This window comes from Suricata suricatta, chromosome 2 (genome assembly GCF_006229205.1).
Source record: "Suricata suricatta isolate VVHF042 chromosome 2, meerkat_22Aug2017_6uvM2_HiC, whole genome shotgun sequence".
Classification (NCBI taxonomy): domain Eukaryota; kingdom Metazoa; phylum Chordata; class Mammalia; order Carnivora; family Herpestidae; genus Suricata; species Suricata suricatta.
In genome coordinates this window covers 36,393,485-36,407,364 of record NC_043701.1, presented here as the reverse complement: position 1 = coordinate 36,407,364, position 13,880 = coordinate 36,393,485, and the positions used below count along the sequence as shown (strand labels likewise).

The 13,880-nt window shown below is 38.4% G+C and overlaps 1 protein-coding gene across 2 annotated transcripts in view; it reads left to right on the top strand.

Moving 5' to 3' along the window:
• The window catches only part of ZNF277 (zinc finger protein 277), a 109,944-nt gene that overhangs the window by 55,606 nt on the left and 40,458 nt on the right, over positions 1-13,880 (top strand). The window contains exon 2 of one of the 2 annotated variants that reach the window (XM_029924775.1): positions 11,126-11,327. In XM_029924775.1, the coding sequence (XP_029780635.1) occupies positions 11,126-11,327 (202 nt within the window). The remainder of the gene's footprint in view (positions 1-11,125; positions 11,328-13,880) is intronic. The other variant, XM_029924785.1, reaches the window with a different exon arrangement.

The following is a 13,880-nucleotide window of genomic DNA, read 5'->3' as shown; positions in this document are numbered from 1 at the left end:
TCATTCCATTTACAGTCAGAGTGCTTATTAATAGATACGGAGTTAGTGCCATTGTATTGCCTGTAAAGTTGGTGTCTGGAAATTTTCTCTGTTCCTTTCTAGACTTTGTTGTTTTCAGTCTCTCTTTCCCAAGCAGTATATCCCCTTTAAAGTTTCTTGCAGGGCTGGTTTAGTGGTCATAAACTCCTTTGGTTTTTGTTTGTTTGGGAAACTCTTCACCTCTCCTTCTATTTTGAATGACAGCCTTGCTGGATTAAGTATTTTTGGCCTCATATTTTTCCCATTTAGCAAGTTGAATATATCATGCCACTCCCTTCCGGCCTGCCAAGTTTCTCTGGACAGATCTGCTGCTAAACTTATTTTCTTCCATTGTAGGTTAGGGATTTCTTTTCCCTTGCTGCTTTCAGAATTCTTTCCTTATCTCTGTATTTTTGCAAATTTTACTATGATGTGTCTTGGTATTGACCTGTGTTATTGATTGTGGTGGGAATTCTCCATTCCTCCTGGATTTGGGTATTTGTTTCCATCTCCAGATTATGGAAGTTGTCAACTGTAATTTGCTGAAATAAACCCTCTGCCCCCTTTTTCCTCCTTGCTTCTGGGACTCCTGTGATATGAGTCCTATCATAATGATATGAATATTATTAAGCCTAATGGAGTCACCGAGTTCCCCAAGTCTACATTTGTGATCCAATATTTTTCTTTCCCTCTTCTTTTCAGCTTCATTATTTTCCATAATTTTGTCTTCTATATCACTTATTTATTCCTCTGATTCTTCCATTTTTGTGGTCATTACATCCAGTCAATTTTGCATAACTGTTAGAGCATTTTTTTTATTTCAGCCTCACAAGTTTTTAGGTCTTTAATCCTGAGGTGAGGGGTGCACTGGTGTTTTCTATGCTATTCTCAAACCAGCTAGTATCTTCATGATTGTTGTTTTAAATTCTGGTTCAGGCATATTACTTACACCTGTTTTGATTAGATCCCTGGCTATGACCTCTTCCTGTTGTTTCTTTTGAGATGAATACCTCCATCTTGGCATTTTGTCTCGGTCTCTGTCTTCAGGAAACACAATTGATTTTTGCTTGTAGATTTTGTATCTTGCAACTTGCCTGAATTTGTTTATTAGTGTGTAGTGTGTAGTGTGTGTGTGTGTGTGTGTGTGTGTGTGTGTGTGTGTGTAATCTTTGGTAGCCTGTATATAAAATCATGACATCTGCAAACAGATGGTTTTACTTTTTCTCTGATTTGGATGCCTTTTATTTATTTTTTCTTGGATAATTACTTGTTAGAACATGCACTATTCTGTTAAATAGAAATGGCAAAAGTGAGCATCCTTGTCTTGTTCCTGATCTTAAAGGTAAACTTTCAGTTTTTCAGTTGTATATGTTGTTAACAGTGAGCTTTCCGTGTATTATCTTCTTTATGTTGGAGAAGTGTTTGTCTTTTCCTAATTTGTGAAGTGTTTTTATCATGAAAGGATGTTGAATTTTGTCAGATTGTTTTTTTGCATCTGTTAAGATGATCATGTGATTTTTATCATTTATTCTGCTAATGTGGTATATCATATTGATTTTTATATACTGAACCATTCAGTATGAATTAAGTGGGATAAGTCCCACTTAATTATGGTGTATAATCATTTTAATTTGCTTTTGAATTTGACTAGTATTTTGTTAAGGATTTTTGCGTGTGTATTCATTGGGGATATTGTATTTTTCTTATAAAATTGATCTTGGTTGGGTTTGGGAGTATTCCCTCATCTTTGATGTTTTGGAGAAGGATTAGCACTATGTCTTCTTTAAATATTTGGTAGAATTCTCCTGTGAATTTATCTGTTCCCTAGCCTTTCTTTGTTAGTTTTTTATTATTATTATTACTTATTAAATCACGTCATATGTCTTTTTGGATTTTCTATTTCTTCATGATTCATATTTGACAGGATGTATAATTTTTCCTTCTATCATACCTGATTTTGAATCTTTTCTCTTTTTTTCTTAGTCTAAAGGTGTGTCGGTTTTGTTTATTTTCTTCAAAACAACTTAATTTTGTTGATTTTTTTCCTTTATTTCATTCTGCCCTTCTTTATTATTTCCTTCCTTAGGCTACCATTAAGCTTAGTTCTTCTTTGACTAAGTTCTTGAGTTACAGAGTTAGGTTGTTTATGAGATCTTTCTTCTTTTTAACTTAGGCATTTACCAGTATAAGCTTCCCTATTCCTTTTTTTTTTCTTTTTTTTGCTGCATCCCGTAAGTTTTTTGCATTTTCATTTTATTAAGACTTGTTTTGTGACCTAATATGTTATGTTACTTAATTAAAGACTTTCTGACTATACTCACCACTTCCAAATTTAAATATAAATCTTTGGGCTGGCATTAAGGTGCACCAACATGTGCTCCATCTACCCTTCCTGCCTTTTCCTACCTAGATGTTAGCACTAATTGGACTATTTTGATTCTTTAACTACCTATATATACTTGCTAGAATTCTTTACCATTTCAAGAATCCTCTATGAAGACTCTCCTTCATTCCTCCTGATTTGAGTTTTTTCCCTTCCCTATCCTTTAACCCTTGATTTATATGCTCAATTTTGCATATGTTGACTGTATTATAATTATTTGTACAGTTGTCTCATATTTTCCTCTAGGCTAACAATTTCTTCAGGATAGGGATTTTATATTACTAATCTCTGTAGTTTTGATTAGCATATACTTTGTGCATACCATATACATTGTGCATAGCAAGCTTTTTAAATGATAAATGTAATCAAAATTTTTCATCTTAAAATGTTAAGACTTAGAAAGTAGCCAAGTAAAATTATACTTGCTTTATTTCTTTCACTTAATTTTATCTATTACAGTCACATTGAGGAACTTGTCAGAATACATGCTTTTTATTTTAAAATGTTTCAGTGTTAGAGAAATTGTATGTTTTCTTTCAACCCTTGTACTTATATGTGGGTGTATGTACATGTATGTTTGTGTGTGTGTGTGTGAGGAATTGTGTGGAATTCATTGTGGATTAGGCTCTTTTTAATAAATATCAAACATATTTTACAATATTTTCCCATTGTCTTTATAACTGTCATTTACCACATTCATTTGTTTTTTGTTTGTTTGTTTGTTTTATTTATTTTTGAGACAGAGAGAGACAGAGCATGAGCGGGTTAGGGGAAGAAAGAGAAAAGGAGACACAGAATATGAAGCAGGCTCCAGGCTCTGAGCTAGCTGTCAGCACAGAGCCTAACGCGGGGCTTAAACCCACGAACGTGAGACCTGACCTGAGCCGAAGTCGGAGGTTTAACCAACTGAGCCACCCAGGCACCCCAATACACAGAACAGATATGCCATATTTTAAAGAACTGCTTTTCATTTGCATGACACCTAGGCTGTTTCTATTACTTTGCTTTATAGGTGATGTTGTAATAACATTTTTATAGCTTTTTGCTTGTGTTAAATTAACTCCTTAAATTTCTAAGCACAGGGTTTATTAGGTTTAAGAGTTGAATGTGTTTATAAACTCATACCAAAGGCTGTGGCAGACCCTCCAGCTATATTTGAGTCTACTAATTCAGCACACCTTCATCAGCAGTCTCAGTGGTCTCAAGAATGTATAATAGAGCTCACTTAAGTCCATCTCCCCTTTCCTATATTAGACCTCAGTAATTTACATAATGAATTATTAGCCCAAGGGTATTTAAATAAGGGTCTTATATTCTTACTCTGAGCTTTAGAGATAGATTGCAGTTAAAAAGACTAGATGCAATCTTCTCCATTTTCCAAATGCATCTATTAGGGGGTACATTCTTAGAAATTAGGGAACAGACTTGTTTAGGAAGCAGGAAGCTTTTTTTTTTTTTTTTTTTTTTTTTTTTAGTTTAAGTGAGAAATACCCTCAAGAATTTAGAAGTAAAGTTACCTTCTTAAGTTTTACCTTCAGAATAACACTAAGGCATAACAAATGACATTGAGTAGGCATTGGAGTCCTATGGAAAGATATGTTTTTCCGATCAAAAGCTTAGAGAACAGGCCTGAAAATATAATCTAGACTTGGATGATAAGCCAAGAAAGCTATCATCAAATAAATTATACTAATATAATAAAGAACAAATGTAAAGGAAATGGGTTTTTTTTTAAATTAGGAGCTTGTTTACAGCAAGTTAAAACTACAAAACCCCTGCCCATCTTCATATTTCAATTTTTATGGTTATCAATTAGATTCTCAGAGTGTGATAAGAATCACAACTAAACTTAATTGATATGGGTTGGGTTTATCACCAAATTACCACTTTATATTTTTTTCAGAGTTTTAGCAGTGATGGGATGGTGGTGTGCAGAGCAAAGTGTGGGTACTTCCCTAAAGGGGGAGTGATGTGTGAGGTGTTCTCCAATCCCGCATGAATTGAAAAACTTCTCATCAATTATTTGTTGATATGGGCTTTTCTTTTCTCATTTGACTTAAGGGGGACAAATCTCAGAAGCTTATTCTTTTTCCTTCAAAGCACCAGCAGCTTTTATCTCCTTAGCAGGAATAATACACTATAAAGTCTAGGGCTGTCATTTTAGCATATAGATATAATATGAATTCATGACTAGTTTGTTCCCTAAATAGAACCTTGCTACTCAAAGGATGATTGTGCATAACAAGACTGACATCACCTGGGAACTCAGACATCCAGAATGTCAAGACTTTTTACCTCCTAGACCTACTCTGTTAGCTCATGTCCTCCAAGAAGCACACAGCAAGATGGGATTTGACATGTAAGAGATTGGGGGAGAAGACCCCAAAGGAGGGCACAGGGTGAGAGTGCTGGAGGAGGTAGCATTGTAGGTCTGACCCCTGGGAAGGAAAGAGGGAAGGAAGGGCGGTGGAGTAGAATCTCAGACGGCAGCGTGGTTGTACGCACGTCAGCACGTTTCTGGCAAGCTGATGGGAGTCCTCTAGCCACTGTCATATGTCAGTGAAATTTTGTGTCTCACAGGAATGAGTCTGCCTTACCATTTCTGCTGACGCTAATCATTTACTGAGACAGCAGCCTGTGGAAAGCTTGGCTTCGGTGCAAGTAAGATTTCAGAATACAGCACCTGAGACAGTCTTTCAGTTATGCTCAGAGCAGCAGGAGATTGCATGGGCGTGTTTCCCTGGTCACCACACCTCCTGAATCAGGATCTATGTTTTAACAAAGTCTCCAGGTGAATTAGAAGCATGTTAAAAGTTTGAGAAGCATGATCTTAGAATAATAATGTGGTACTTTGGGAATCTTAGCCAGAGTCAATAGTAAAGTCGGTTCACAATCAGCATAGGATCTCCTCAAAAATTCAGCTCTCTTGGGATGGTATTTTTTACAGTTCATTTGAACAGAGTTGCTGTTCAAAGTGAGAACTAGAGCAGATAATTTGTTGTTAATTTGTAACAAATGTGTGAAGTAGATGTGGGGCTAAAACAGGATTTCCAAGATGCTTTGCCTCTTTGCTGAAAGGAGCTAGATAGAGTTTATTTCCTTTTGCCTTTTCGAGTTCAAGGTCCCTGTAGCAAAGAATTCTGTATTTCTGTATTTATGGTTTTTTACCACATGGTAAGGTATAGCTATGATTCTTACAGTGGCAGCTAGAAATAAACACTCTGTTAGACAAATCTTACTGAGCTGTCTCTGTTGACACAGTGCTTAGAGTTTGAGAGACTCTCTTTAGTACAGAATACAGAATCAAGAATCAAGTAAGCTTTGCCACCAGGCCCTATTCCCAGTTTACAGACTTTCTGTGAGTTCAGTAAACCCATACTTTAATGTATGATCAGGATGTCCACAGCCCCTGTGGAATCATCCTTTGAACCATCGATCTCCAGACTTGAGTTTAGGAATTACTGCTCCGTCAGAGTTACATTTCGTCAGTCTAACAATAAGGTCTTGACATCATTACTTTTTAAAAGCCCTCCAGGTGATGAAACAACAGATTTGGAAACCACCGCTCTAAAGTAAAATATATACTTCAGTTCAGGCCTTTGCCATGGAAACACCCTCTGCTGGCGTGGCATAACTGCGTTCCAAAGGCACCTGGTTTCTCTTTACTGGAGAGCGTGCTTGAAAAGTAAAACAGGAACTTAGAAGTCCTAAATAAACCTAGTATACTTTTATTATACTCAGTAATACTTGTTATTGGAATTTAATATAATTTTTGTGGCATTATTTATTACCAGTGGGCTCTTATACCAAAGCCCACAGTACTAAAGATTTGGCTATAATTATTCTGGACTGCTCTCTGTCTGGGGCAGAGAAAGTTCCCTAAAGACAGACAGCCACAGGTGTTGCCTGAAATAGAACTTACCTAAAAGCTGAATTAAAGGTATAACTCTAGTTTTAGGTATCTCGGGTCTTATTTTTTCAAGCACATATCAAATACCATCTATGTTTCAGGCACTATATAGTGTACACCAGAGATATGAAAATAAGATTTAGTTTTTGACCTTGATGTGTTCCCATACTACCCTAGGGCCACAGATACACATACAAATAATTCATTACAATACAGATATTTGCTATTGTTGGGCATGGAGAGATGGAGTGAGTCAGCCCCTCAAGAGGACTGGGGGAGGGGGTTGCGGGCAAACAAAGAACATAACACAAATGCATCACACGAGGCTCCAGTCACTCCAGCCCTTGTCCAAATGCCATGTCAGGAATATTTAACTTTGGAGCAGATTACCTGGCCTCATCTAAAGCTTAACTCATTGTCTGTCCTTCTCACAGAACAAAAAAACTGCTTCTATACATGCATTCCTAGATTGGTGACTGATACCCTCATTCCTACAGCCTCCCCTGCCAGAATCCCAGAAGGCATCCCAGTCTTCTTCATTCCCTCTGGCCAACCAGGAATCAGGAACGGTCACTGTACTGTCAGCATCCTCTCCTCTGTCCGTCCCCTCCAAGCACTGCTAACGTTGACACCTCCAGCAGGACACTGCAGCAGTTTCCCCACTGGCCGATCTCCCTGCTCGGAGACTTGCGTCTTCCCAACCCACTCTCCCCACATCAGTGTAAACACAGGAGTGGCTCTACTTCCTATATAGGAAAAGATCCAACTTCCTCAGTGTTATGTGTAGGGTCAGAGTGCTAATGCTTAAGCCAGAATGCTTGGATTCAAATCCCTGCTCCACCATTGACTAGCTCTAGGGAAAGTCACTTGGCCTCTAAGTGCCTTAGCTTCTTCAACTATAAAATAGGAAAAGAAATGGAATGCCTGTCATACGGTTATTGTAAAGGTTAATTGGGTTAATAAAGTACATATAAAGGGCTTAACAGTGCCTGACACAAAGTGAACCCACAGTGGTGGTGGCAGTCATGGTGCAGTAACACAGTGTGCATGCCAGGTAATTAAAGGTGACCAGGACTCCTCTTGCCTTCTGGAGATCAACAGTCTGACATGGGGAAAGAAAGACACAGGTAAACAAACTACTTGTTTAGATCAGTGCTGTTATAACTAACTTTGAGCGTGATGCTAAATGATTAAGGAGTCAGAACACTAAAATCTTGTCCAGAAATATTCTATTAAAATTTTTATTCTCTGAATTACACAGTAACTCGAGTTCCCAAATATGACTTAGTATCTCCTAAACCACAGGTTCCTCATACATGAAATTTGCATACTTATGGTTTTGTTCCTGTATGCGTTTACAGTAACCACATGCAGTTTGGTTCTGCCGTGTGTGAACATTTAGTTTCATTCTCTGAAAAATAATTTGCAGAAGGAGAAACTGGGCATTGAACATACAAAAGGAAGGAGGAATGAACCACAGAAGAATATTAGAGTGTTTATAGCAAAACATTAGGAAAGAATACAGTGACAGAAATAAACTGTACCCAGTGGTTTTTGGAGGATGTGGGCTACTGAGATTTGTATAAGAGTTGCTGTTGGAGGTAGTGTCAGGGACACAGCCGGACACTGCCAGAATGCAGAACGGTTCAGCGTGGCTTGTGAATACATGTCAATTCAAAAAGGCACTGAATATACACATTAAAGAAAAACACAGATTTGGGAAAATGCCTTTTGGAACTAGAGGCAGAATAATGTGGTGTTTGAGTTTAACTTACTGTGTTTAGGCCACTTGATTTAACTTTTCTAAGTCTCAGGAGTCTGATCTGGAAGATGAGGGTTATAATACTACTACCTGAGTAAGGTAGCTAGAATTAATTGAGAAAATGCCCTGAAACCACACTGAGATACCACCTCATACCAGTCAGAATGCCTAAAATGAATAAATCAGGAGACTATAGATGCTGGCAAGGATGTGGAGAAACGGGCACCCTCCTACACTGTTGGTGAGAATGTAAACTGGTGCAGCCACTCTGGAGAACGGTATGGAGGTTCTTCAAAAACTATCGATAGAACTCCCCTATGACCCAGCAATAGCACTGCTGGGGATTTACCCAAGGGAGTCAGAAGTGCTGATGCATAGGAACACATGTACCCCAATGTTTATAGCAGCACTGACAACAATAGCCAAATTATGTAAAGAGCCTAAATGCCCATCACCTGACAAATGGATCAAGAAAATGTGGTTTAGGGGCACCTGGGTGGCTCAGTCAGTTAAGCGTCCAACTTCAGCTCGGGTCATGATCTCGCAGTCTGTGAGTTCGGGCCCCACATCGGGGGCTGACAGCTCAGAGTCTGGAGCCTACTTGGAATTCTGGGTCTCCCTGTCTCTCTGCCCCTCACCCGCTCATGCTCTGTCTCTGTCTCTCAAAAATGAATAAATGCCAAAAAAAAATTTTTTTAAACAAGATGTGGTTTGTATATACAATGGAATACTACATGGCAATGAGAAAGAATCAACATGTTGTAGCAACATGGATGGAACTTGAGGGCACTATGCTAAGTGAAATAAGTCAGGCAGAGAAAGATACTATATGTTTTCACTCATGTGTGAAACAGGAGAAACTTAACAGAGGACCATAGGGGAAGGGAAGGGGAAAAAAATAGTTAAGGAGAGGGAAGGAGACAAACCACAAGAGACTCTTAAAGACTGAGAACAAACTCAGGGTTGATGAGGGATGCAGGAGAGGGGAAAATGGGTGATGGGCAAGGAGGAGGGCACTTGTTGAGATGAGCACTGGGTGTTATATGGAAACCAACATGACAATAAATTATATTCAAAAAATAATAATAAAAGAAAGAAAAAGAAAAAAGAAAATGCCCTGAAGCCCTTTGCTAGGGTAATTTCCAAATATCAGACACATAGTAATGTTAGCTCTTGCTATTGGTGATGATTAATACATTGTTTTCTGCAATCAGGCAAAATGAATTTATGCAGATCATTCAAATTTGGGGAGAAGGATGTAAGACAGTACCTATTATTTTGTAGATGGTATGTACTGTTTACTGATGGTACCTTTATTTAGAATATATGTGTCTTTTGTTGTCCAGTTCTAATGAATGTAAAATACACTTTCATAAGTTTATTATCTATTTCTCGTTCTCCATCTTATTTTTAACATGAGAGTTTAAGTTTCTACAAAATTTAACCTACAACTGAGGAATGTAACCTACAACTGAGAAACTGTGGATGTCCAGAACTCCTGCTTCCATTATGTAATTTAATAAGTATAATCGTTGTAGCATATCACTTTTGTTAATAGTGCTTCTAAAGTGCGTGTATGTTTCTCAGTATTATCTTCATTGTCATGTATACCTATTTCCACCTTTTCTGGTATTAAAATAATTTTACGGAACTAACATAAAATTTCCATTTAGCACACTTTAATATGAGAAGAGTATTATGAATGATGTATTAGAGGACATGTCCTTTGGGACACCTGCCCACCCCAGCTCAGTTGACTCTCCTGTTCCCATGTTCCCAGAGACCCAGTACAGTTTCCATCTCTCTCTCTTTATCCTTTCAGCTTATTTGTACTATTTAACAAATTGCAAGCACTTTAGCCTTGGTGATAAGGATCATGTCATGCAACATTAAGCAGAAAAGACCAGCCCTCAGTAGATACTCAGCTGATTTTTGTTAAGTGAGTGAATGAATGCTTGTCCAGTTCTCAGGCTATGGTCAGCAGTGCACCATTAACTGATTCAGTGAATTACGTAATTAAGAAGGCCTTTAGAAATAAGGTAAAGTATGATGAAAATAAGAAATAAAATTAATAGTATGCTAATTCCAAACACTTTTCTGTGGAATAACTGTCTGTCTTTATGAAGGTCTCCTTTCTTTCTCAGATGCTGAATGTCTTATCCTAGTTGCCTAGTTACTAACGACTCAATTTCCAGCTAAAGGTGACCAGTCCAGTCTTTCCCCACAGAGCACTGAAGAGGGCTCCTGACACGCGTGGTCCTGGTATGAGGCAGGAGTTCAGAGATACAGACCTTACACAGCTCAACTCTCAAAGATACCATAACTAATGTTAGGAAAATTAATAATATACATAGGAAAAAATGTTTACCTGTATGTCTAGTAAATGATCATCTCTTTGTTCATAAGAACTTGAATTATGATACATAATTGTGTAACAAGCAAAATGATAGACATAAATCAACATCAAAAGTTACCACCTGGGCCACCCAGCACACACTGTGTCAACCCAATGTGAGAGCTCTCTTCTCTGCACATGACAAATAACCTAACAGGAAAGAGTCTGCAGGTGCAACAGGAAGCAGCTAAAAAGACTGGCCTGGTATCATCTGGAGCCTCAGTATATACCATTTACTTCCCATAGTGTGATGACTGTCAGCCATAGGTCACATTCGGGCCATAGAACCTTAACCCAGCATGTTGCAGCCTTCCCCTAGCAAGTACCCCCGGAATTGCTGCCACTGGCCAGTGTCCAAGAATTCTGGAACAGCTGCTCTGACAAATGGGTTTCCCCCATTCAAGCCGGCAAATGGGGAGTTGGAGCTGCTTTGCACAACTCCCTGCCTCTAGGTTGCAGAATCTATTTAAAATGATAATAAAGTATCCTGCTCTCTGGCACTCTGGCACTGTGTAGTTTTCCTTTTGGAAATATGTACATGCCTTTAGGATCCTTTTAATGCAGGAGGTGAGAAATCATCCTTCTAAAGAGTTGATTTCAGCTTTTTCTTTTTTTTTTTTTCTTCTTGCTTTTGCATTTGCTTTTTCTCTCTCCCAGACAGTAAGGATTGTATCCTGGAGCCGCTTTCCCTGCCAGAAAGTCCAGGTGGCACCACCGCTTTAGAAGGTTCTCCATCTGTGCCTTGTATTTTCTGTGAAGAACATTTTCCTATGGACGAACAAGACAAACTTCTGAAGCACATGATTATTGAACATAAGATGGTCATAGCTGATGTCAAGTTGGTTGCTAATTTCCAAAGGTACATTTTGGTTTTGGCCATAAAAGAATAAGATTCAGTATTCCATAAAGGAAAGGCATAACTTACATATGTTTATATATAAAATTATTCCTATGCAAATGTGAAAATTCATATTCTTTTTCAAGCATTGTTGGGAACAGGGATCCTTGGTTGGAGCCTGTCAAGCCCAAAAGGATATTGTCCAAAGAACTCTGAGCTCAAGTGCTGCGATGAGCACTTTTTTGGGTTTCTGATGAAAACCAGGAAAACGGGCAAGGAGTCACTCAGTAAGCCAAAGGCTTGACATCAGTGAACTGAGGTACGGAGGGAACAAAGATGAGGAAGACGAAGAGCAGATAGAAGTGGTTCAGAAACTGCCAACATTGGGCATGGGCGAAATGTAGGAACCTCACCTGTGTAGCTAAGACCCACAGTGAGCTGAAGTCCAATGTATGATCACCTGACTTAGAATATCCACACCAATAGACAAGTAATATAAGCATATTTATTTTTTTCCAATTCCTAATTCTTAAAAGAGAAAAGCCTGAAGCAAATGCAGCAAAGTGGTTATGTTCATGTGTTATTAGTTGACACTTGGAAGTGTTTTCCATACACACTCTATCTTGATAGTTAACTGGTTTTGTACAATTACTAAAAGCATACATTTTGGTATGGCTGGCGAGGACCCATTTTTAGATATTCTACCTTGATTTCTCCACAAAACATTGCAGTAGCCCAGATGTGGTAATATCTCTGCATCTGAATTCTTGATTTGCCAGACCATGTCATTCCTAGCAAGCAGCTCCTTTCTTATGATGGGTCTTTGAAAGCATCACGCTATATTACTGAGAGTGGACTACGACACCAAGCAGGCCTAGGGTTTGCGGACATGGTGACATCCTAACCATGTGGTGTCCAGCAAACTACTTAACCACTCTGAGCATCAGTTTCCTCATCAGTAAAAGGGGATAACACTGACTCACCTAAGAATGTTGAGTGTTAGATAAAACAGGTGCTGTATTTGGCTAGTATCTGGACCTGTATCAGCTAGTACCTGAGAAATTTTTTATACCCAATAGATGATAGCCAAAAATTACATTGTAATTTTATTACCAAAGATACATTTGAAATCTTAGTTTTCTGCATCAATAGCTTGAGTTTTCAATAGGCATTTATGCTCTTCTGAAAACCTAATTATCATTTGTAAAATACAACTTTTGAGAAAATTTAATTTAGGGTCCTTAGCACACTTAACTTTGAGAATAAGTGTTTTCCAGTTGGAATAGCCAGAATGCCCACAGGGGTTGTGTTCTCTAACCCTTCATGTTCCTCTCAGTCGCCTAGCACCAATAGAGAACGGCTGTTGGGTGCCTTCTGTATTGTTATGGCCTCTATATCCACTCAGCATTGCAATTTTTGAGTGGATTTTGGTGTTGCCTGGTCAGGAAGCAGAGCGAGAATAGTGAAGGAGAATTATGTGCATGATATATGCCACCAGGTGGTAGAATAGACTATTTATTACATAATTTCAGAGGGAGTATTCCATTCTTCTCATTCTCATTCCTTAATCTTTATTTTCAGTTGAAGTATTTGTGCTTTTGTATGTGTGTCCTGGGAGTATTCTGGGAGCTTCTATATATATATAGTTGTATATAGTCCTGTTGGTTTTGTTTTAGATGCTGTTTGGGCTAGAGATCTTTGAATTCTTACCAAGCAACCATTGTCAAGACTGTCAAATGAAATACTCTTTTTTTATGTTTATTTATGAGAAGGATGGAGAGAGCACTTGCACATGCCTGAGCGCAGAGTAGGAGCAGAGAGAGAATCCCAAGCTGACAGCAGATCAGAGCCTGATGGGGATGGGGGGGAGGGGCTTAGTCCCATGAACCATGAGATCATGACCTGAGCCAAAATCATGAGTCGGACACTGAACCTACTGAGCCACCCAGGTGCCCCGAGATATAATATACGTCTTGTATCACTCAGCTTCTCTTTGGTGTCAATCTATTCTTTTACTCTGCTTTATCATGTAAATACACATTCTCCCTCAGGAATCAGAGAAAAATATGGTGATATACTAGTGATAATTGAGAAACATTAGGATTTTCTTTCTCCTAAATTCTGTGAGGAATATCTAAATCAGAGTTTGCGTTTTCCCTTTGTGCTTATGTATGATAGCTAAGTAGCTATATTTGTACTAGTCTCTCTTTTGTACCACTGGTATTAATCTCATCAGTGTGTGGGCAGGAAAATCAAATTGTTTACTAGGTCTCAGACTTAGAAGTCAATAAATAAATGTTGGAATCAGTCACCCTCTAAATGCAGTTATGCAATAAAATAGGTGCTTTAATTAAGAAGAAAAAGATACAGGTGTGCCTGGATGGCTCCGTCAGTTAAAGGTCCAGCTCTTGATCTCAGCTCAGGTCATGATCTCACAGTTTGTGTGTTCAAGCCCCACATCAGGCTCTATGCTGACACCATGGAGACTGCTTGTCATTCTGTCTCTCCCTTTCTGCCCCTCCCCCCAAAAAATAAACTTTAAAAAAATAGAAAAAAATACATAGCTTATATATA